This window comes from Notamacropus eugenii, chromosome 6, assembly GCF_028372415.1.
Source record: "Notamacropus eugenii isolate mMacEug1 chromosome 6, mMacEug1.pri_v2, whole genome shotgun sequence".
Taxonomy (NCBI): domain Eukaryota; kingdom Metazoa; phylum Chordata; class Mammalia; order Diprotodontia; family Macropodidae; genus Notamacropus; species Notamacropus eugenii.
The window spans coordinates 387,989,306-388,013,007 of NC_092877.1; the positions used below are offsets into that span (position 1 = coordinate 387,989,306).

General features: G+C 56.5%; 2 protein-coding genes across 7 annotated transcripts in view; one reads left to right on the plus strand and one right to left on the minus strand.

Annotated features, from left to right (window-relative positions):
* Positions 1 to 5,638, plus strand: part of SPNS2 (SPNS lysolipid transporter 2, sphingosine-1-phosphate) — a 47,861-nt gene extending 42,223 nt beyond the window's left edge. For 2 of the 5 annotated variants that reach the window (XM_072618978.1, XM_072618973.1), the window contains exons 12-13: positions 2,926 to 2,973; positions 3,204 to 5,638. Coding sequence is in view for 4 of the 5 variants with exons in the window: in XM_072618973.1 (XP_072475074.1) it covers positions 2,926 to 2,968 (43 nt within the window). In the remaining variant the exon portion in view is untranslated. Of the gene's footprint in view, positions 1 to 1,180; positions 1,250 to 2,925; positions 2,974 to 3,203 lie in introns of all 5 variants that reach the window. The other 3 variants (XM_072618976.1, XM_072618974.1, XM_072618975.1) reach the window with 3 other exon arrangements.
* A 534-nt stretch (positions 5,639 to 6,172) lies between these two features.
* Positions 6,173 to 15,968, minus strand: MYBBP1A (MYB binding protein 1a). Of its 2 annotated transcripts, none has more exons than XR_011969220.1 (27): positions 15,632 to 15,968; positions 15,404 to 15,499; positions 15,210 to 15,287; positions 14,428 to 14,502; positions 14,232 to 14,339; positions 13,937 to 14,127; positions 13,464 to 13,631; positions 13,097 to 13,214; positions 12,656 to 12,960; positions 12,460 to 12,570; positions 11,672 to 11,797; positions 10,874 to 11,086; positions 10,693 to 10,801; positions 10,178 to 10,277; positions 9,733 to 9,884; positions 9,563 to 9,649; positions 9,313 to 9,471; positions 9,058 to 9,228; positions 8,818 to 8,975; positions 8,570 to 8,704; positions 8,337 to 8,442; positions 8,075 to 8,200; positions 7,846 to 7,914; positions 7,329 to 7,442; positions 7,133 to 7,234; positions 6,866 to 7,015; positions 6,173 to 6,781 (listed from the first exon to the last, which is right to left on the minus strand). XR_011969220.1 is itself a non-coding variant. In XM_072618970.1 (27 exons), exons 1-27 carry the CDS (start codon positions 15,938 to 15,940, stop codon positions 6,241 to 6,243), a joined length of 4,152 nt encoding a protein of 1,383 aa, XP_072475071.1. In that variant the 5' UTR covers positions 15,941 to 15,966; the 3' UTR covers positions 6,173 to 6,240. The 2 variants fall into 2 exon arrangements, 1 of the variants encoding a protein (XP_072475071.1); XM_072618970.1 differs by having other exon boundaries at positions 6,866 to 6,990; positions 15,632 to 15,966.
* Positions 15,969 to 23,702: the final 7,734 nt, after the last annotated feature.

The window sequence follows — 23,702 nt, forward strand, 5'->3', positions numbered from 1 at the left end:
TGGTGCCAGGCACCAGGCTCGGTGGGGGCCATGCCCTCTGCTCAAAGGAGCCCAGCCCAGGAGCCTCTGAGAGCAGGGGCTGGGGCTGGTATACTTAGTTCCGATCCTTGGGTCCCATGAAGCAGCCCAGCTCCTCAGGCCCCAGCTGGGCTAGCCTGGAACAGGGCCCCGATCGTGGGGTTGCCAGTACCAGGCAGAGTGGACAACGGGAGGAGAGTCGCCTGAGGCAGATGGGAGCCCTGTCAGTTGTGACAAGGGGACCAGCAGAGAGGGCAGAGGCAGGTTGTCAGGGATGACTCGGATGGACAAGAAGCGAGCAGCAGCTAGGTTATGGATCAAGGTAGAAGCTGTGTAGGGAGGGACTGGAGTAGGGAGACGTCCTTTCTTAAAGGGTTTGCAAAGTTCTTAGCAGACTAAGCCTTTCCAGAACCCTGGGAGTTAGGCGCAGAGGAGGACACTGAGACAGACTTGAGCTACCAGTGTCTGAGGTAGGTTCCCCACTAAGGTCTCCCTGACTCCAGGTGCAGTGCTCTGGCCCCTGTTGGTCCCATGCATAGGAGGGCCCTAAAGGGGCTGTAGGGAGAGGTATCTCGGAGACAGAAATACCCGAGATGAGCCATGGAGGAGACAGGGGAAGTGAGTGGGCATGGGGAGTTAAGGAGGCTGGCAGAGGCCCCAGGAGAGGCACTTTGGAAGCAGAGGATAAAATGGAGTCATGGAGCTTGCCCCGGGGTGTGAAGGGAATGCTGGGAAGGGATGGAAAGTCTAGTGAAGGGCGTTCTCTAGAGCAGAGAGAGGGGCAAAGGCTCCCCGAGGAAGGGGAGGAGGGCTGTGGCAGACTTTACTGAGTGTGGTCTCTTTGAAGGACCTACCCAGGTGGGCAGGGGGCCTAGCTGCCCCCATGTGTGTTCTGGTCCTGGCACAGACACACCAAGCTGGACTAGAGTCTTTGAGGGCCCTAAAGGTGAGGGGTACTTCCCTGGAGTCCCCTTCCTCCATGGGTGGACCATGGGTCAAATCCTTGAAGAATCTGAGGAGCAGGGAGGCTAGAAAGGAGGCACGAAGGCAAGCCTTAGTGGCCTGGGCTGGCAGAGAAGCCCCCAGCCTGGCTCCAGTGGGTTGGGGGTAGGGCAGGACCAGGGGCCCCTCTCACCTTCTGCTCTTGGTCATTCCCCTGCAGGGGCCCTCGTGAGTTAGCAAGCTGAGTGTGGGACGGGGCCACCTCCGGCCAGCCGGTGGTGGCATCCAGGTAAAGGGCAGCTTCGCTCCTGGGGGGTCTGCTTGGTATGCCCTGAGTTCTGACCCGGGTCCTGCTGGGGCTGCCCTGGCACCTGCCACCCCCTGCACCGGGCCAGCCAGGAGGGGAGTGCAACTGGAGGGGCCAGCAGGCATGGCATTGCCAAAAGGCATGGGCAGCTTGCTTCCTGCCCCTCACCTCCCAGACAGGATGGTGCAGGGCTGGGGCTGGGGTTTCGATTGGCATGCTGGACTTCAGAAGGGGAAGGAGGCTGAATCCCTGCACGCCAGGCTTTTCCCCTTGGTCTAGGGAAATGGTGGTGGGGCAGCCTGGTGCGGGGGTGAACCTGTGGGACTCAGAGCCCTTTGGCCCTGACCTGCCACGGGGCCACCTCTCCCAGCCTGCTTCTCTATTGGAAAAATGGGGACCATGACACTTCGACCAGCTGCCCCTCAGGCTTTGTGGACTGGATAATAAGTTTTGTGTGTCTGTGCAGTGAGAAGGACCCAGAGGGGGTCAGGAAATCAGGAAGGCTTTGGTATTCTGGGCTGGTGGTCTTTCCTCACCCACCATCTGTCTGTCTGTCCTTCCCTCCACACCTCTTTCTCCTCCCTCCCTCTGTCTTTCTTCTCTCCCTCCCTGCCCCGTGTGTCTGTCTCTCCCTTCTCTCTTCCTCTTTCCCCTTTCTCTCTCTCTACCCTCCGTCTCTCTCCCTCTTTCTCCTCTGTCTCTGTCTCTTTGTCTGTCTCTCCCTCTTTTTCCCCCCTCTCTCCTCTTCCTGTCTCCTTTCAGTCCCCACCCCCCATGTCCTTTTGCCAGGGTGGGAGAAGGGTCTCTGCTTTGGTTCCCAACACCTCTGCTCCTAGGCCTTAATCCCAGGCCCTGTTCCCAGGTCTTTCTGTCTCAGTCACTCTCCCAGGAGCCTGGCCCTCAGAGACCTTCCCTCCATGCAGTGCAGTCTCCCCAGCCTGGCTGCCCAGACCCACAGAACAGATACAGGGAAGACTGTGGGAGCATGGTGGGGGGCTCCCAAACCGAGCCACAAAAAGGAAGGCCAGATGGGCCTCCGGGTGGCTGCTTGCTCAGCCTCCAAGCCCCACCCCAGAGGTCTGTGAGGCCCCCTGCACCTGCCCCCTGGCCCAAGCCCAGCAGCGCCCTAGACATCCACTCTGAGCCTTCCCCCAAGTTCATCCTCCACAGGGCCTCCTGTGGTCCTCCTCCCTGGAGCCCTTGTCCAGGCTCTGAGCTCAGCTGGGGCCACAAGTCACTGGCCCAGATTCTGGGCAGGGAGGATGCTGTCACTGAGTCCAATGCCCTCATTTTAGGGATGAGGAAAGAGGCCCATGGTGTGAGAGAAGGCCCAGGGTCACTCTGACACAGCGAGCATGGGCTGGGTTCTCTGCCCCCAATTCAGAGCCCTTTATCCTGTGCCAGAGGCATTGCCACGCTGGGCTCAGGGACCCTGAGCTGAGCTTGGAGATCTTCCTGGGCAGTCAGCCCCGGGGGGCTCTGTGTGTGTGTGTGTGTGTGTGTGTGTGTGTGTGTGTGAGTATGCACACGTGTATATATATGCGTGTATGCATGTGGACACACTGTGTGTGCATGTGTGAACGCATGCTAGGGTAGGGGAGTCCCAGGGCTGGCTGTCCTGGGTGGGCCTGGCCCCCTGACACCCCCCTCTTCTCCAGGGTGAATCAGCTGATGATGCCCCCAGCATCCGTGAAAGTCTGAACGGGGTAAGTAGGGGGATCCTGGGGGGGGGGGGTGTCTTTCAGGTGGGATGCTCATAAGGATTGATGTTCAGGGTACAACAGCTAGGGGGCGCTACAGTAGAGTGCTGGACCTGAAGTCAGAAAACCCTGCATTCAAGTCCTACCTCAGACGCTTACTAGCTTGGTGACCCTGGGCACCCCCTGAGAGGAGGAGCCCCGGCTTCCAGCCCCCACCTTCCCTTTCCTCTCTCCAGGTGTCCTGGAAGGAAGAACAGATGAGAACTCTGGGCCCTGTCCAAAGGAGGAGGTGGAGAGCCTTCAGTGAGCAGGGCAGGAGGCCAGGATCCAGGATCGGGCCTGCTTTGGTCTAAGGGCCCATGACCTCCAGAAGTGGCCACACAGAGCAGCGTGAGCAGTGGCCACCTCGCCTGGGGCCCTGAACCTCAGACAAAACATTCAGATGTTCAGGATGCTTTCAGAGGATACCCCCCACACTACCCCCACCTTTGCCATGTGGCAGATGCTGCTGACAAATGGGGGTCCCCATGGACACACTTCACAAGCTACAGAGGTCCGTGTATGAATGTGTGTGTGGCCTGTAGAGGCAGCGCTGGCTTCCCAGAGGAAAGACCCTCCTGGCACCCTGCCTGGATGAGTGGGCCTAATTGGGGGAGGGAGCATCGTCACTTCAGACAAATCTGCCTGGGGTGGCCGCTGACCCTCAGCCCTGGCAGCCCCTGACCTGCCACTCCCCAAGGCCCATATAGACAACTGGATTTTCTAGCATTCCCAAAGAGGACCTTCAATGGATGAGGAGCTGGGGAGGTGGAAAGGCAGAATCTTGAGGGGCTTCAGGCTCCCAAGTCCCTCTCCGCTCCCTTCTTGTCCTGTTTCATCTCTCAGCATCAAGCCTGGATCTGATGGACCTCCTGGGATGTGCTCTCATGTCCCAGTTTTAGGGAGGCAGAAATGGAGGCCCATCTTGGGGAGCCACGTTGTCCAAGGTCCCATGGCTAGTGTGGGCTCCAAGATCAGAATCCAGGCCTCCTGCTTGCCAAGTAGGGCAATGTGCCCAGTGCTTTGCTCTTCTGGGGAAGAGAAGGGGCTGGGCCAGGTAAGGGACTTGAGGCTGGTAGCAGATGGGAGGATCCCTGGGGAGGGACTGGTGGGAGCTCCCCACACAGCCCCATGCCCACCCTGGAAACACAAAGTGGCAGGCAGGCAGGACCCATGCGCCTGAAGGCCTGGCCTGGGCCAGTCCAGGAAGCAGAGCCTGGCCCAGTGTCCAGTCCTGGAGGCTCCCCTCCCTCTCCCCCCACGCTCTTTCCCGGCAGAGGAATTTCCCAAATTTTGATCACTTTCAGGAATTGAGGCTGAGCTTTGCCAGGAGGGTCAGGGTCCCTTCCTCTTCATTTGTTGGCAGGAAGTTTGGCCTCATCTCCAAGGCCCAGCTTGTCCTCCTACTAGCAAAGGCTCTAGAGGGGTGGCCAGGGTTCTGGGCAGGACCAGAATTTGTGGGAATGACCCCTAACTCTTAAGAGATCCACAGGCAACAGGGTATGGTTTCTGGAGTAGAGGGCTCACACAGTCAATCCATAGGCATTTAGGAACTGCCTACTATGTGTCTGACACTGTGCGGTTTTCTTTGGGGGAGGGGGGGGTGGGTTTAAAGACAACCCATATCAGGTTCTCCCCGGAGCCAGGGCCAGGATGTGCAGCTGCGCAACCCACACTCTCAAGCCTCTCCCTGGGACCAGTTCACTGAAGCTCCATCAATCCCCCTCCTCACTTCCCAGAGGGCAGGCCATGAGGGAGGGGGTAGCCATGGCTGTGCAGGCCCACCGTATTAGGAATAGGACGGACCGGCTTAGCTGGGATCTTTACTGTTTGCATCTGTCTCACGAGTGGTCCCCATGACAAATCCCATAATCCTGGAGATGCCCTTGGTCCAAAGGGCCTTTCTGCAGCAGAATTCCCCTGATCTCCCCATCAAGACCTGCCAGAAAAAGGGGTCCACAATGGTCCACGGTCCCATTCTGCCAGCTTCTCCCTACCTGCTCATGGGCCCCCTGAACTGTAAGCCAGCAACCCCACCGTTTCCCTGGACTTTGTGGCAGGGTGTGTCCCCAGCTCTGCTGCTACCCCAACACCTAGGCTTGTTCACATGGAAGGGGACACCTGTATCTCTGAGAGAGGAGCCACTCCCCTCTCCCCGCAGCCCTGGCAGGGCGCCCAGGGAGGCTGTGGGCATGAAGGATCTCCCATCAGGCTTCTAATACCCTGTAATGGGGGCTTTCTGAGGGGGAGACAAGCAAAACCAACCCTGGGCGGCCCCACGCCAGACCCACAGGCCTAAGGTCTCCTGTGCCCTGCAGCAGGGCCAGCCACCTGAGGACCCCTGGGTCTATTGGATGGATGGGAAACAGCCCCACACCCCCACAGCGGGGCTAACAGGAGGCAGGATGTGGCCAGGTGGGCCCTGGGTGGGGCAGTGGCAGGTGAGGGGGCCTCCCCACTCAGCTGGGCCAAGATTTCTTGTCGTACAAGAACTCTGTTTCAAGGTTTCCTGATTTCTTTCAGGGAGCAAAGTGGCTGATTTTCTGGAGCAGCCAGGACTGTGAATTGACCTCAGAGGATGAGTGCAGTCACCAGAGACCTTTATGTAAATTAATAAAGCTATTTAAGGCCAGCCGCTGGTCAGTGTCACTTCTTGGGGGTCAAGGCCCTGGACAGTCCCTGGTGGGGGGGCTGCCTGTTCCCCCAAGGAAGGGCTGCTCTGGAGCTGCTGACCATCTCTATGAGGAGTTAGCGAGGCCTCTGGAATCCTCTAGGCCATGAGCTCCTTGGGAGCCCTTCCTGAGGACCTAGACTTTGGGTATGGCTAAGACACTGGGGGCTCTGAGGCCCACCTCCCAAGCTTATCCTGCCCCAAACAGAACCAGCTTTGTCCCACCAATTCCTCCCCAGTCTTTCGGTGCTTTGGACCGTGACCCGCGGGCTGTGCCCTCACTGTCCTGCCCCCACTACTGGGCCTCTGGCTCCATCCTCCAGGGCACAGAGGGTGGTCTTGGGCCCGGGACCTCAGACCTTTCTGGCCTTTCCCCTCTTCTCATTCCTGCTTTCTCAGCCAGTACCCCATCCCTTCAGCCATAGGGCCTCACTCAAACAGGGCCCCTCTGTTGAGCCCCCATCCAACAGCCACGAACCAGGGGCTCCAGGGGAGGACGAGTGGACAGGCCTGACTAAGCCCAGCTTTATTGGACTGGGGTACAAAAATAAAGTCTCTGGTGCTCAGTGGGGGCCTCCCCTGGTCCCCAGCTTCTTTCGCAGCTGGGCCTTGGGGCCACCGCTCCCCACTGTGGGAGGCAGCTTGGCCTTTTTCTCCAGGGAGGTGGCCGGGGGAGCAGCATCCAGTACGCCCTTCCTCTTCCTGCCTTGGAAGTCCTTTCTGGGCTCCTCAGAGCCTGGTGCTGGGCTCCCTGAGGCTCTGTTCACCACAGCCTTGGTCTGGCTGGGTTTCAGGGCAGGGGTCCCCAAAGGTGAGCGTGGACCCTCCGTGGTACCATTGACCTGGGGCCCTGGCGGTGGCTGACGCTGTTTTGGCTTCCTCCTCCTCTTCCTCTTCCTCTTCCCTGCGCCCTCTGTGGTGGTGGCAGTGGTGGCAGTGGCAGCAGGTCTCTCCTTGCCACCCTCAGGGGCTGCAGGCCCCTCCTGGCGCCTCTTGCGTTTCTTGGTCTCGGGGAGGAAGCCCTTCTTCCTCTTGCGTCTCCCTGGCTCCTCAAGGGCCACATCCTTGCTCTGAGGGGCTCTGACCTTGTCCTCCTTGGGGCGCCTATAAGTGAGCAACCCCGTGTGAGTGCCCTGTAGGGAAACCCCTGCCCCTGGACACCCACCCCCCCAAGCCCCAGGTACATACTGGATGCCCAGCAGCTTCAGGGCCTGCCAGGTGAGGTCGGAGAGGCGGCCCGTGGTGCCCAGGCAGTCACTTTGCTGCAGCGTCTGCAGCACGGCCAAGGGGGCCTCCAGGCCCGTGGGCAGCTTCTGTAGAGATGAGGGAGCCCCATGGCTGCAGGCAGAGCAGGGCATCCAGGGCAGATAGAGGGCTCCCAGCCAGAAGTCAGACTGAGGGAAGGACATCTCCAGGGGAAGCCCCAGACCCTACACCCCCCGTCCCCCACCTCACCTCCTCCTTCACAGTCCTGATGAGGAACACGAGGAGCTCCAAGGCCTTGAACATCTTGAGGCGGGCTTTTTTGTTCACGGCCTTGCCCACTATTCTCAGACTCTGAGGGAAGAGAGAGTCATGCAGTAGCTGCCCTGGGTGCTAACAAGGAGTCTGAGCTTCCCAGCAGCAGGGCAGTGCTGCATGGCCCACATACCTCAGTGGTCTGCCTGACGCTGTCCCCAATCAGCTCCCGCCAGGCCGGGCCCTCCAGGGCCTGCTTCAGCTCCCGCATCTGCAGGGCCTTGAGGAGCATCAAGCAAGCCTGGGCCTGAAAGGTCATGAAGAAGAGACTGTGTCCCTGGTGGTCACCAGCCCCAAGTGCCCCAGCTGGCTGCTCCCTCCTTCCCAGGGGTCTGTGGCAGGGCCTGCTCCCAGCCCAGGCAGAGTCCAGAGCTGAGGCCAATTCATGTCAGATATGCAGGCACAGGCAAGACCCCTGGGTTTGTGACCCTGGGCTTCTGGGGGGATGGCTGCAGATCTGAGACCCTTTGGACCTTCTGTAATCAATGAAGGCCCCAAGCCACCCTTTGTCCCCTTCTCATGCCACAGGCCCCTTCCTGCTGGTCAATGACCCTGCTGCTGGCTGGAAACGGAAGCAGTGGCCAGGCAGGGAAGCAGGCCCTTTGTCTGGTGCCCCAAGGCCCAAGCCCCCAGCCTTGTCCAAGACTTGCCTGGTGATAAGGCCGGACTCCAGTGGTGATGAACGGGAGGATGACGGGGACCAGCTGCTGGCAGATCATCTGGGGAGAGAACAGACAACCACTGACCACACTACTCTGCCCAGCTAGGGCGCCCACTGTTCCCTACCCACACTCCCAGGAGGGACCACCCAAGACTCCCCAGGCCTAAGGACACGCATCCCCAGGGCTGGAGGCACGAAGCCACAGAGCTCACACTCACCGGGTGACGGGTGAACAGATCCACAAACATAGCAGCCGTGAAAGGGCTGTTCCGCTTGGACAGGAAGCTGGTCAGTGCCTCAGTGTACAGGTGTGTCACTCGGGCCAGGTCCAGGCAGCTGGAGCCCTACAGGGGCACAAGAGTGTCCAGTGGAGCTGGGCACACCAGCCAGCTGGCCAGACACCTCCTGGTCTGGCAGTGGGGCCTGCGTAAGCCTCCCCCCTTTCCCAGTTCTGCCTTCCCAGGGATGTAAGGGGCTCACCTCCGCTTGGGGGAGGACGCTGACTTTCCGCTGCTTCTTTGGGGACAGGGGAGCTGGCGCCTTGGCGGTGTTCCCCTTCAGAACCCGGAGCAAGTAGAGGGAAGCGCTGAGGGCACAAGGAAGGGGGCACAGGCTCAGGCCTCCAACTATGGATTGGTCTGGGAAAGCTTGGATCCCTCCCACCTGCAGCAAAGCTGGCCCTGCCCCACCTGAGCTCCTTCGAGGCCCCTCACCTGAAGTGGTAGAGGGCGACAGCAGAATCCACCTGGCGGCCAGCCTGCTGCACCAGCCGTTCCAGCATGGCATGGAGGTCCTCGGCCCGGTCCGCCACACTGTGGCAGTACTGTTTGGCTCGGCACAGCTGGTTCCTGCCAGGGAGAGATGGGGGGGGCCCCCCCTCACATGTGCTAGGACCTCCCCCCAACTCTACGGGTGTCCCACAGGATGCAACCCTTGCCCATAGGTGCAGGAGCATACTCACGTGAAGATGTCAGCGGTCTTGCGCAGGAAGTCCTGCTCCTGCTTGGCAGAGTTGCGACTCATGCTGCGCTCGATGACAGCCAACAGTGGCTCTACCAGCTCCAGAACCAGAGGGTTCTCAGGCTGCTTGGTCAGGAACCCCTCCACCAGGTCCAGAACCTGCAAGACTGGAGTGGTGGGAAGCTGCCCCCTGGACTCCCACAATCTGCTTCCCTGCCCCCTGCCCTGCCCCCTACCCCACCTTGATCTTAAAATCACAGCGAAGGTTCTTCTCCTTCTGTACCGCGTCCTTCTCCCGCCTCTTGGCCTGCGCACGCAGCTTCTGCTCTGCAAAGAGGCTGGAGAGACGTGCATCCAGGGCCATCATGGCATCATCGTCCAGCTCCTCCTCACTGCTCTCGCCATCGGCATCCTGGCAGAAGCAGATGTTGCTGGGGGGCTCAGGGCCCCGACAACCCTGTGCCCATCCCCACCTGAGGCCAGCCTTCTGACTCACCAGCGCCTTGCCCGCCTGAAGCACATTCATCAGCTGCTGCCGGAAGCCACCATCCACCTCTTCGTCACTGGCGCTGGCCTGGTCTTCGTCCTCACTTGCCTCACTGTCATCCGACCTGCCCTCGTCCTCATCCCCGTCCAAGTCCTCCTCACTCTCATCCTGCGGCACAGGCCAGGCTTCGTCCCAACCCTGTGCCCCATCCACAGTGCCCTCATCCCTGGCCCCTAGACATCCCATGCCTGTTCTCTACCTCCCCAGCTTCCTCCAGCCTCTTCTTCTGGCCAGGCTCCTCCATGACCACTACTGTCCCATCTTCCTCCTGGTCAGGGTCTAGCACCTGGAGATGAGCAGGGGGTGGGGTGATTTCCCAGGCAGGGTGCTGTGGCCTCTACCCCCAGCCAGCCCAAGGCCCCAACTCACATCCAGGATCAGCTGCAGAGCCTTCCTGTTTAGGTGTGGGCAGACGCGGGTGAACACACCACGACAGACCTGGCGCATGAGGCGGCTTGGCTGGGACAGCAGCGCCAGCAGGATCTCCACCATCACCTCCACCCACTGGGGCTCCTCCGCACCTTCAAAAGAGAGCTGCAGGTCAGGCCCAGGCAAACCCGGAGCAACGTGGCCAGCAAGGCCCCCAGTCCTGGCTATGCTATATCCCCCTCCTCCCCACGGGCTGGCCACACACTGCCCTGAGGGTCTGTTGAATGCAGTGACCAGGGACTACCAGACTCTGGAGGGGCTGGAGCTGACCATCCTGCTGCCTGGGGACACGGGGCAGGAGGGGCCTGCTCCTTGGGGACACAGGGCAGGAGGGGCCTGCTCGATGGGGACTGCCACTTGCCCTGGGCCTGGTGTCTGGGCTCACCGGCTGCTGCCACCTTCTTGGCCTTCTTGGCCTTCTTGTCCAGGGCTTTCTCAATGCAGCTCTGTAGGTCATCCAAGAGGCTGACGCACTCACCAGGTGCCTGGAAGAAAGGAGAGAACGGGAGCTGTGACTCCTGAGGTGGCTAGGGTCTGGGGATCATAAGGCTGTTTGGCCCCCACCTTGCTGGACCCTGAACCACCTGTCAGCCCGAACCCCAGCCTGGACAGCAGGAGCAGAGGTCCAGAGGGGAGAGGCAAGCCAAAGATCAGAAACTGGAAATATTATCCCCCAGATATGCTGACTCATTCCTGCCCCCGGCACTTGGGGTGTGCAACCCTGCTGCCAATCTCGGCCTCAGTCACCACATTTATAAAACAGGACCAATACCAGTCCCGCTTCCCAGACACACCCACAAAGAGGCCAACCCCACTTGGCCTGCACCCGGAGGTGCAGCAGGATGGGAACAGCACTGGGGGAAGACCTGCCTCTGGGGGGCAGTACCAGGGGGTACCTACCTTGAAAAGGTGGATGCCCACCAGGAGTAGGAGCTGCTGGAAGGCCATGATCTCAGCCTCATGCCTGTTCTTGACCCGCTGCTGCAGGAGCTCTGTGGACTGCAGCATCCTGCAGACACGAGGGTCAGCAGGGGCCCTGGGAGGGCACACTACCCTCCCTCCCCAGGCTCCCCAGGCTCACCGATCCCAGGCAGCCTTCTCCTCCGCACTGAAGGGCTTCACAAGTTGGACATTCTTACTGTGGGACAGCAGGAAGTCCGCGTACTGCACCAGGTGCTGGATCCAGAGCTGGCCATCCGCCATCACGCCGTGGCCAGCCTTCCCTTTGGGCAGGCTTAGTGCTGCTTTGGGGGCTTCTCCCAGCAAGGGCAGGGAATTCAGGGTCTGCAGCAAACTGGTGAAGCAGGTCAGCCATCACGCCACCCAGCCTAGAACCCAACCCAGGCCTAGAACCCACTGCCTGGACAGTACCTAGAAGCACACAGACAGCACAGGCTCTGACACTAGCCCCACGACCTCAGGCCCCGCATTTCACTGACGATTCCGACCTTGCCCATTTGTAAGGTGGGAGTGATTGCTCTACTCCTCTCACTATAGTTCAAGGATGCCAGCATTTATTACACAGCAGCGGGGGCCAGGACAAGGCAGGGCCGTGGGCAGGGGAGGCTGGGCTGAGAAGGGGCCCCAAGGGAGGTACTGGGGAGCCAGTCGGCTCCTGGGACCTGAGGGGTGGGTCAGAGATGGGCCTTCAGGTCAGGGTCAGCAGAGGGAGAGGTAGCTGCATCTGGCAGCCACGGGGAGGGGGCAGGAGGCAGGAGTCAGGAGAAAGGGCCCCTCTGCAGGGGGATGAGGCTAAGCTGCGGCACATGGCACTGGTGCCCATCCCCTCCCCTGCATTCAGATGGTGCTCACCCTAACTAGAGTTACCCCAAGTGCGCGCTTACTCAGTGACTGCCCAAATCCACCAGGAAGGACCCACCTGAAGAAGGCGTTCCCAGAGATGTCCCTGCTCTCACTGTCCAGTGGCACAGAGATCTGCTGCTCTGACTCAGGAATGTCCTTGGAAAGTTTCTTTGTCTCAAAGAATGAATGGAAAAAACAGAACCTGGTAGGGACAGGAAAAAAAGTGACTGCAAACAGAGGCAGTGGTCAGGGAGGACATGAGTGGGTCTAAAGAGCACAGGCCCAGAGCATGGGTGCTCCATGCCTGCCTCTCCTCTCGGGCTAACCGTGTGGGCTGGGGCAGTTGGTTTCCATCCCCCCTCGTCACTGGTTCCCAGCCTCCTCCTGGGCCCCACCCTGGAACTCCAGGGTGCACAGGGAACCTCTGGGTTCACTCTCCTGGGTATCACACTGACAGGCTAAAGTGGAGGACAAGGTTACCGGGGACCAAGCAGACAGAGAGCAAGTCTTTGAACCAGGAAAACCAGGGGTCAAGGCCTAATGGACCCAAACTTGCACAGAACCCTGGGCCAAGTCGTAAAGAAGGAGCTGCCCTGCCTTGGTGGAGACAGTGTGCTGACTTGGGAGCACCTTCATTACAGAGAAAGGGGAGAATAATGGATTTAGAACTGGGCCTTGGGAGTCGTGTAGCGCAACCAACCTCATCTAACGGATGCGAGAAGAGAGGTGCAGAAGAGGAGAGGCCACCTGAGGTCCAGTGGGTGGTGCCTTCTTGAGCTAGAACTTGCCTTTAAGGCTTCTGATCTGTCTGCTCCCCATACCCCCCAGGCTTGGTACCCGGTAGGACCCCCCCGGCTCTCCCACCTGGCTATGCCCATGATGAAGGCTTCATCCTTTGTCACCTGGGGATTCTCCACGATGCTGGTCAGTCTCTGAATGAGCCATTTTCGCAAGCGACACACAGACTTCTCAGACCTGAGGGGAGAACAGACAGGTTGATGCCAGCTATCCCCAGGCAGTGTTGCCCTCAACGCCTCTCAAGGGGCACCTGGGCACTCACGTCACTACACGCCCACTCTCAGCCTCCACCGCGTTCTTCTTTTGCCGGCTGGTACTGAAGTCGAGGCAGCAGCTAAGATCAGGCCGTAGGAACATGTCTTGTAGCCAGCTGCTGTAGCGGTGCAACACCTCAGGCCGCAGGTGCCTCACCACTGACCACAGGCTGGGCACCACCGGGTAACCCTGGTTGGTGAGGGAGGAGAAGGCCACCAGCACCGCCAGCTGCTTCTCAGGGTCTGTACAGCCCTCCAGGAAGGAACCCACGTACTTCTCCATCTCTGGGGCAAACTTGAACCTTGAAGGGAGCTGGAGGACGAGGACAATCAGGGAGGGAGTGTTCCAGCTCAGGTCTGTGCCCCTCCCTGGCCTTGGCTTCCCAGGCCAGGCTAGAAGCTGGCTCTGCACCCTCCACTCCCCCCACCCCATACGCATCAGCGTCTACCTGGGCTGAGAGCACGTGGTCACCATATCGAAGCATCACTTCTCCGTGGAGGACCATGTGGAGCTGCTCCAATGATAGCAAGGGCAGGGCACTGCCCAGCAGGCGGAAGGCCGTGTAACTGGGGAGGGACGAGGGCGTCAAAGCCTCTTCTTCCTCCTCAGAGGGTCTGTTCCCCACCACCATGCCCCCAATGTCCTTCGATTCCAGTGAAGCTCGCCTGACCTGATGACTTATGGGACCGCACCCCCCCCCCCCCCCCCCCCCCCCGGGACAAGTTGAGGCTAGAGAGACGCCATGTGAGGGGCCTGGCCAGGTCTGGCTCAGGTGTCTGAGGACAAGGGGGGTGGGAAGCCTGCCAGACACACACCTGCTGGGCCCAGAATGCTCCTGAAGAAGCCCATCCTCCACCACACCCTTCCAAAAGAGCTCAAAGGTGCCCTCCTGGAGAGCGATGCGCATCAGATCCAGTGCCACAGGGGGCAGTACCTTCTCCTTCTTCACAGTCTTAGCTGCAGCGTTTAAAACTTCCACCAACCTAGAGAAGTTTGCAAACAAAAAGAAAGTATAAATACGTCCTGGGACCCCAAGGGAGGAGTCCTGACTCTAGTCTGAGCCACTGGATGGATCTGGAAACGGAGGGCCCAAGAAGGGGAGAAGGGGCTGCCCGAGCTGTCAGGGCAGCGACCTGCATGGGGAAGTGCCCGACAAACCCAGAGGCTCAGAGCCTCGGACGCCCACGAGAGGCAAGCTCTCTCACACCCGGCAGGCCTGACCCAGGAGCTGCCCCTGGCCATCTGTCTCCCTGCCAGGCTGGCCCAGGCTCCCCCCACTCAGCCACACCTGGGCACGGTCTCCTCGGTGACTACCGCTGCAGAGCCCAGCAGCTTCTTCAGCTTCTTGGGCTGCAGGACACCTGGGAACCTCTGCAGTCCCACCAGGAGGAGCTGGAGCTGGTCAGGGCTGCTGAGGGCCGAGGAGAAGTCGGCCTGCAGGACGCTCAACAGGGCCGCCTTAAACACGGGCTCCGAGACCTGAGGGGGAGAGGCAAGGCTGCAGGGGGCGCCGGGAGCGGCCAGCTGCCTCAGGTTCCCTCTCCGTAAAGCCGGGCCCTTCAGCTGCTCTTGTCCGGCCTCACCTCCCGGAGGATGTCCACCAGCGTGCGATGAGGCAGGTCCTGAAGGTGGTTCCGGTACCGGGCCAGGCTCCGCAGGAGCTGGACGGCCTCCACCAGGACCTCATGGTCCTGCGCAGGGAAAGGGCAGAGGTGGAGGTGGGCAGCGGGCAAGGACGGGTGCGGCCCCTCAGCCCCCCAGGGCCCCTGCCCCGCTCACCTTCGCCAGGCGGCCGGACTGGAACAAGGCCAGGACCCCGAACACGGTCCCGAAGGCGGCGTTCCGCAGGCGCTTCTGCAGGACAGGGAGGCTGTGAGCCCGAGTCCTAGGCGCCCGGGGGGCTCCAGGGACCCGGATGGGGGGGGGGGGGGGGAGGGCTCCAGGGACCGGGATGGGGGGGGCTCCAGGGACCCGGATGGGGGGGGGCTCCAGGGACCCGGACAGGGGGGGGGGGCTCCAGGGACCCGGATGGGGGGGGGCTCCAGGGACCCGGACAGGGGGGGGGAGCTCCAGGGACCCGGATGGGGGGGGGCTCCAGGGACCGGGACAGGGGGGGGGCTCCAGGGACCCCGATGGGGGGGGGCTCCAGGGAGCCGGATGGGGGGGGGGGGCTCCAGGGACCCGGATGGGGGGGGGGCTCCAGGGACCCGGATGGGGGGGGGGGGCTCCAGGGACCCGGATGGGGGGGGGGGCTCCAGGGACCCCGATGGGGGGGGCTCCAGGGACCCGGACGGGGGGGGGGCTCCAGGGATCCCGATGGGGGGGGGCTCCAGGGACCGGGATGGGGGGGGGGGCTCCAGGGACCGGGATGGGGGGGGGGCTCCAGGGACCGGGATGGGGGGGGCTCCAGGGACCGGGATGGGGGGGGGGCTCCAGGGACCGGGATGGGGGGGGCTCCAGGGACCGGGATGGGGGGGGGCTCCAGGGACCGGGATGGGGGGGGGCTCCAGGGACCCGGATGGGGGGGGGGGGCTCCAGGGACCCGGATGGGGGGGGCTCACCTTCCTCTCCAGGTCGTGCTTCTCGCGGATCTGCTCCCAGACGCTGCGCAAGGGGACGTCCTCCAGGGCCTGCAACACCTGCCAGAGCGCGCGCTAGGCGGAGCCCCCCCCAGCAGCCCCTCCCCCAGGGCCCCCCGCCCCGGTCCCCCCCAGCAGCCCCTCCCCCAGGGCCCCTCCCCCAGGGCCCCCCTCACCTGGCTCAGGGCCAGGCTGAAGCCCGGCCTCGCCGCCTCCCGCGTGGCGCCCAGGCCCTCGATGAGCCGCTTCAGGGCGTACTGGAGCTCGGCCCCCTGCGGGGCGGAGGGGGGAGGAGGGGAGAATGAGGCCCGGCCCCCGGCGCCCTGACCCCCGACTCTCGGCTCCCCGATCCCCGATCCCCGGAGCCCCGATCCCAGGCCCCCCGGCCCCCGGCCCGGCCGCACCTGGGGCCGCGTCCGCAGCCGCTCCACCAGCGCCGCCGTGGCCGCCAGCCGCTCGTCCTGGGCCGGCTTGGCGATGCCCCAGAACAGGTCCAGGAAGTCCCGGCTCTGCTGCAGCAAAGGCGTCGGCGGCGCAGGGGCAGCGGCGGGGGAGGGGGCTCGCTCCTCCGCCCCGGCGGCCCCCCGCTCGTCTTCGGCCGCCGCCGCCTCCGCGGGCTCCAGCTTCAGCTCCGCCGCCGCCTGCTCCGCCGCCTGCTCCGCCGCCGCCGCCCGCGATCCCCGCGTTCTCCGCAGGCTCCGAGTCCCCACCATGTTGAGCCGCTGGGCCAAATGACCCACGTGCTTTCCCGGGGCCGGCTCAGCCACACTGCTTCCGGGGCACGGCGCCAGGGCGCCTGCGCGCTGATGGTGGGGCCCAGCTGCGCCTGCGCGCGGCGGGGGCCGGAGCCATGTCTGCGCCTGTGCGCCGGGTGTGGGCGTGGTCTACAGCGACCGGGGTGGGGGGGGGGGGGGGTCCCTTCCCTTTTCACGGCTTCCTCCCCGCTCCGGGGTCCAGCCAGCCAGGGACCCGGAAGTGGCGGGGCTTGCGGGGGGGAGGGGCAATCAGGGGGAAGATCCCGAGTTCGAGTCCCCACAGCGCTGCCGCCCCCATGGGCACCGACCGATCAGATTGGGAAGGGAGCGTCCCCGCAGCCGTAACACCCAGGAGAGCCGCCGGCCTTCCCTGGGTGCCGCGGGCGGGGGGCGGGCAGCGGGCGGCGGCCTCCCCCAACGCAGTCTCCTCCCGGGCACTGCCCCGATGCCCGCAGGGGCGCTGCTCTGGAGGCCCGCGGCCCAAAGGCCCCCCTGGGCCCCAGCCGGACTCCGGGGCTCGCCCCCCCAGGCCTCCTTTGCAGGAGCGAAGCGGGGCCTTTGAGAGGCAGGCCCGGGCGCCCAGATCACCCTCCCTTGCCAGGGCGAGCCTGGTGGGGCCGGCCTGGGAGGAGGCGCTGGCCGTGGTGCTGACGGCGGCTCCCCGGCTCCAAAGGCGTTCTTGGACAACTCCGCCCTCGTGGGTACCCTGAGCCCTGCTGTCCGGACCTGGACCCCAGGCTCCTCCCAGTGCCCCGGCCCTGTCTCCCCGGGGACTCTCTTCACCCTGTTCTACCTAGAGTCTGCACTGCTTGGTGCTCCTGGCCTCCAATCAAGAGAGACAGAGACAGGAAAGAAGAAGGAAAACAGAATGAGAGAACCCCGACCGCCCGGAAAGGCGCCTGGGGATGATTCAGCTGGTGGGAAGGCAAGCTCAGAACATGCTGGCCGGCCTCTTCTCAGCCTCCTAACTGCAGAGCTCCTTGCCCCGGGACAGGCGGGCCTGGACCAGAAGCTGAATCCAGTCCTAAGCCCCACTACCCAAGGGGTCCAACCCATTCTGGACAGAGCTGTAATGTTGACAAGGTTGGGAAATGTCCTCAGAGGCAGGCGTTTGCTCGAGGCCAAGAAAGGGATACGAATGGTGAGAGAAATCATTTTTCTGTTATATTAGTAAGCAATTCTCAAACAAAGATCCAGGCTTCTTCATCTGTGTTGCTGTTTCACTGGGGCCCAGATCCTGTAAAAAGTCTGTCTCTAAAGGACATGGCTGATTGATGAGATTGTTCTAGCTATTGAGGTATGTGCACTTCAATCTTGGATGCGTGCTTGTGTCTGGAGAATAAACAGAATCCAGTCTAGGTGAGCCCTTACCCCAGAGGAAATGTGCCCCTCTCCTGGTACTCCATTAGAGTTTAGGGTAGCCAGCGAATGAAGGAGAAAAGCGTGGTCTGGATGGAGTTGGATTCCCCTGTCCAGAGTGCTGGAGGTGGCTAAGGCTCGTGATCCAGACACTTCTCAGCAGGAAGCACTGAAGACTTCTAGCCTACCTCCTCATGAAACATCCACCAGTAAGGGTTGATTTTTCAGTTGTCAAGGGAATTCCCTTTCGGGGATTATTTAAAGCTTTCAGGCTCTCCATATTTTTTTAATTGCCAAGAGAAACCACTGGTCATCAATTTATTGATTATTAGCTAGTCTAATTAATAAATTGACTATTAATTATCCAAAAATTCAATCTCTCATGTCTTTTCATTCATAATAGTGGGGAAGGATGGTTTCATATATCTTTGATTGAACTCTGTGACCTCACTGAGGACAACCAATCATCAACCAACATCACTTTGAAACACATGGGCTGGTCACAGAGGCCTTTCTTCAGCTCTGAGGTTCTGGGATTTCTCGATTCATTTGGGAGAGTGGAGTCAGGAATGGGCATTCTCCTCAGTGAGGGACCTCAGAGTTTTCCACCTGCCTTTCAGTCTAGATTTGCAAAATTCTGTGACTTTGAGCAAGGATCTTCTCCTCTTCAGGCTTTTGATTTCTCTTCTGTCAATTGGAGCATTGGACTAAATGGTATCTGTGGTCCTTTCCAACCCTAGATCTTAGTCCCTGTGAGGAGAGACTACAGCAGAATGGCCACTCAACTCAGTGCTGGCCTCTGGGATGACAGTGCTCCAGATAGAGTCCAAGGTTATGAGCGATGTTCTGTGCACAGTCAGCCATTCCTTAGAACAAACAGTATTTTTAGAAAGGGAAAAAAGCCCAGTACAACTGATGGATGCACTGAAAAAGTCCCAAACTGTGGGCAGTGTGTGCCAGCTGTGTGTCTCCTCCTCTGCAGAAGGTTAGGTCAGGAGTGTCTTCTAGCTTTTCCTCTAATGCTGCTTGAACTTTACACTCATGTTACGTCTACTTTTGACTTTGTGGTGTGCCACTGTTCTCTTCACTTACCTTGTTTTAGTTACTGTATAGATGGTTTTCTTGGCTCCGCTGACTTCATTTCTCCTCAGTTCATGTAACTCTTTCCAGGCTTCTCAGTATTTATCCCATACTTCATTTTTTACAGCACATTGATATTCCACTCTGTTTACATATCACACTTTGTTTACCCATTCCTGAACTGATGGGCATCTTTGTTTCCAATTCTTAGCTATTACAAAAAGAGCTGCTATAAATATTTTGGAGTGTATGGGCACTTTTTTCTTATTGATTGCTTGCTTGGGGTATAAGCCCCAACTCTGGCCTGCTTACCAAGGCAAGTAGGAATCCCACCCTGTAGTCAAAACACCAAAAAAAATGTACCAAATCTTTTGTGAAGATGATTCCACTCACCGTTGTTACATGGAATGTGTGCACACTTATAAACAACATGAAATCCTCTAGACTTGAAAGATGAACAGCTCTTGGAAGGGATCTCAGCAGACATCCTATCCAAATAGCAGCCCTGAGTGAAACAAGGCTGCCAAATGAAGTCCAGCTCACTCAAGTCAGAGCCAGCTACATGTTTCTCTAGAGTGGCCTCAATGAAAGGGAGCATTGTGAAGCTGGTGTAGGTTTCACAACCAAAATTAATCTAGTGAACAAGCTTGTATGCCTCCCAAAAGGAATGAACAGCTAGTTCAAGATAATGTGATTGCCACTTGGAGGAAAACACCATGCAACCATCATCAGTGCCTGTGCTCCCACCTTGATGATCCCTGATGAGGTCAAGGAAAAATTTTTATGAAGACCTGGAGACCCTCATCATCAATATACTGAAAGAGGACAAGCTTATAAGCTTATAATTCTGGATGACTTCAATGCAGGAGTAGACTCAGACTATCAGATATGGCAGGAAATCCTTGGGAGGAATGGAATCGGAAATTGCAACAGTCATTTACTACTGAAGACTTGTGCATCTCATGACGTTCCCATCACAAACATTGTCTTCTGTTTAGCTAAATGCAATGTTTACCTAAATGAGGGTACACCCCTCACCGCTAACATTTGCATTTAATAGATTATATCATTGTAAAGACAAGAGACAGGGTGTGAGAGAGATGAGGACAATGTGTGGTGCAGAGTGCTGGACTGATCATAGACTTCCTTTTCAAGCTAAACATTCACATTCAACAAAAGTGGTGGCCCCAAGGCAAGAAAACTACCTGAAGACTTAATGTCAATGGGCTAAAGTACTTCTCCAGGCATAAAGAGTTTATTGCTAACTTGGAGAGAAAATTGAACCAACACACAGTTGGCTATAGTATTGATGACGAAGGGCTCCAGGTCTTCATACAGGACTGGGCAGCTTTCAGAGATTTGGTGTACAGCACTGCGTTTACTCATCTGGGCCAAAACACTCACAAAGATCAAGATTGGTTTGATGAAAATGATGAGGAAATTCAGAAACTGCTAAATGAAAAACAAGAACTCCACAGGGTTTACCAGCAAGATAGTTCATCTGTTTCTAAGAAGGCAGTGGTTAACTTCATCAAAAGTGCAGCCTGGAAAGACTTATATGAACTGATGCTGAGTGAAAGGAGCAGAACCAGGAGAACTTAGTACATAGCAACAACCACACTGTGCAAGGAATTTTTCTGGTAGACTTAGTACTTCATGGCAATGCAAGGACTTAAAAAATTCCCAATTGACTCTTGAGGCAAAATGCCTTCCTCAACCAGAGAAAGAATTATGAAATTTGATTGCAGAATGAAGCAGATCATTTTTTTTTGTATTATGTTTTGTTTTGTTATATGCTTTCTCCCATTCATTTTAATTCTTCTATGCAACATGACTAAGGTGAAAATGTATTTTAATAGGAATGTATGTGTAAAACCTATATAAAATTATATGCCATCTTAGGGAGGGAGGGGGAGAGAGGAAAAAATCTAAGTTATATGGAAGTGATTGTAGGACATTGAAAACAAATAAAATAATTTAGTAAAAAAAGATAAGCAATTCAAAAAAAAAGTAAAGTGCAAGTGAAGCTTAGAGAGATGCAGGATTCTTGACTTAGTAAGAAGACAGATGGAATTCCATTTTATGCTGATAGTAACAAACCAAAGTGCTTTTATGATGTCCTGAAGGTTTTTTATGGTTCAAAGACCTATGGCGCATCTCAACTACTTGGTGCTGATGGAGCCACATTGATGAGCAATGGAGAGATTGACTGAACACTTCCATAGTGTTCTCAACAGACCATTATCAATCAATGCTGAAGCTATTGACCATTTACCTCAGGTTGAAATCAATCTCTCTCAATCTGAAGAAGAGACTGTGAATGTCGTTAGGCTCCTCTGAGTGGCAAAGCTCCTGCTGCTGTTCTGTTCCACCTGAGATTTACAAGACAGGGGGTCCATGGCTCATACAAAAGATGAATGAAATCTTTAGGTTATATGGCTAGAGGAAGTTATTCCCCAGGAGTTCAAGGATGCCTCCATTGTCCATCTCTATAAAGTAAAGGGAAATAAACTGTCCTGTGACAATCATAGGGGTGTCTCTCTCTTAGTCATTGCCAGAAAGTTTCTTGACAGATTCTTCCACAATAGGCTGACCCTTCCCCTGGAAGATAGTCATCTACCTGTGTGAATTCAGGAAGGATCTAGGAACAGTCAACATGGTATTTGTTGCCCAACAACTTCAAGAGAAATGCCAATATAACAGAGGTCTGAACACAACATTTGTTCATCTGACCAAGGCCTTTGATACTGGCAGTCGTGAGGGCTTGTGGAAAATTATGTCAAAATTTGGTTGCCCAGAGTTCATCAGTTTTGTACGTCAATTTCACAACAGCCTGTTTACCTGGGTTCTGGATAATAGGTGATCCTCTTGTGCTTTCCCAGTTATCAAGAGTGAAGTAAGACTGTGTGCTTGCTCCCAGGATTTTTAGCATGATGTTTTCAGCAATGTTATCTGATGCCTTCAAAGAGGGCAAACGTGGCATCAAGGTCAGTTACCATACTAATGGTAAATTATGTAACTTGAAAAGGCTACAAGCCAAGACTAAAGTGGAAGGAGCTTGACTTTTTGTGTGCAAAGGAGTGTGCCCTCAATGCAGCCTCTGAGGCTGAGCTACAGCAAAGTATGGATCAATTCTCTGCCACTTGTGCTAATTATGGCCTCACAGTTAACACCAAAAAAACAGAGGTTCTCCACCAGCCAGCCCCACACCATCCACTGGTTATAGCAAATGGAGAAATTCTGAATGTTGTGGCTACCTTCGCAGTATATTTTCCAGGCATGTACACATAGATGATGATGTTGACATACACATTGCTAGTGCTAGCTCAGTGTTTGGAAGGATCCAAACGAAATTGTGGGAGAGAAGAAGTATTAGATTGCCTATAAAAGTGAAGGTCTACAAACCCATTGTTGTGTGCCTGTGAAACCTGTACAGTCCAGCAGCATCATATCAGGAACTGAATAGCTTCCATTTGAATTGTTTTAGGAAGATTCCGAAGATCAGCTGGCAAGAGAAGGTACCGGGCACTAAATCTTCTCTTGAGCTGAACTGCCAAGCATTCCAACTCTACTAAGAGAGGTCAGCTCAGTACAGATGCCTAAAGATTATTTTATAGAGAACTCCCACAAGGCAAATGTGCCCATGGTAGTCAGAAGAAGCAATACAAGGACACCCTCAAGGTCTCTGAAGAACTTTGGAATCAGTTGTGAGACATGAGAGACATTGGCACAGGACTGCCCACCATGGTGTGCCTACATCAAAGAAGATGCTGAGTTCTGTGGGGAAAGCAGAACTGCAATAGCTCAAAAGGAACGAGATGTGCAAAGTTAGAGCCACCTCTACTCCAAATATTTATGTGGACCAGTTTGCCCAACCTGTGGGAGAGCCTTCTGAGCTCGTGTTGTCTGGTGAGCCACAGTCAGATACACTGCATCTTGATCCCAACATAGTGACATGGTGATGTCATTTTGGTCCTCTTGGAACATGAAGGACAATAATCAAGCCCAGTAAATGAGTCTCTGGTTCAAAGGGTAAGGACATTTTAGTCACTTTATTTGCGTCATTCCAAAATGGTTGTTCTGCTTCACAGCTCTGTCAACAATGTGGTCATGTTCTATCTCCACACTCTCCACCAACATTGACTGGGACCATTTTTTTGTCATTTTTACGAGGACGAGAGGTGAAAATTCAACATTGTTTTGATTTGCCTTTCTCTAGTATTATGAATTTGCAGCATTCTTCCTTGTGGTTAGAAATACTTTTGAGAACTGCTTGTTCATCTCCTTTGACCACTTATCTATTGGAGAATGGCTATTTGTTTCATATATAATATGCATGTGTATAATACATATGTATGTATGTATGTATGTATATAAATTGTTTCTATATCTTGGTTACCAAACGCTTATCAGAGAAATCTGATACAAAGACTTTTTCCCACTTAACCCCTTCTCTTAAGAATGCCTTAATATTGTCTGTGCAGAAGTTTTCAGCTGTATCTCATCAAAGATATCTATTTTATCTTTCATAATTGCCTGTCTCTCTTGTTTGACTAAGAAAAACATCCTTATCCATAGCTGTGAGAGGTACATGATCTCTTCCTCATCTAATATTTTGTAGCATAATGCTCTTTAATATTAAAGTCATGTCCATTAAGAATGCATTGTGGAGTGTGGTATAAGGTGTTGGTCTCAGTTTAATTTCTCCCAGACTGCTTCCCAGTTTCTCCAGCAGTTTTAATGAGATAGGGAGTTTTTTCCTAAGTAGCTTCTTTGTGCCGCTTTATCAAACACTGGGCTATTGAGTTCTCTTGTTTCTGACCCTTCCCTATCTAGTCTGTTCCATTAATGTATCTTTCTGTTCTTCAACCAATCCCAGATGGTTTTGGTGACTGCTGCTGCTGGAGAATAGAGGTTTGGAAGTCTTATTCCCCTTCATCCTTTCTTCTTTCCCTCATTTCTCTTGATAGGCTAGATATTTTGTTTTTCCAAATTAATATTGTTATTATCATGCCAGGTTCTGTACAGCATCACCTTGGTGATTAAACTGATATGACATTAAAAGTGTAAATTTAGCAGTATTGATATTTTTGTTAGAGTGCTAATTGAGATTTTTATTAGATTAGATGATGATGAAGGTGGGTAATATCAGTCATGTCTGACCTTTCATGACCCCATTTTGGGTTTTCTTGGCAAAGTTACTGGAGTGGTTTGCCATTTTCTTCTCCAGTTCATTTTTACAGTTGAGGAAACTGAGGCAAAGAGGGTGAAATGACTTGCC

What these genes read in the sequence shown, in the direction of transcription:
- MYBBP1A (XM_072618970.1), bottom strand. Translation starts at nt 15,940, where the DNA reads ATGGTGGGGACTCGGAGCCTGCGGAGAACGCGGGGATCGCGGGCGGCG. An exon ending in CAAGAAGGTGGCAGCAGCCG is followed by an intron (nt 9,885 to 10,177) that starts GTGAGCCCAGAC and finishes TCTCTTTTGAAG; the next exon opens with GTGCGGAGGAGCCCCAGTGG. An exon ending in TTCAGGCGGGCAAGGCGCTG is followed by an intron (nt 9,229 to 9,312) that starts GTGAGTCAGAAG and finishes TGCTTCTGCCAG; the next exon opens with GATGCCGATGGCGAGAGCAG.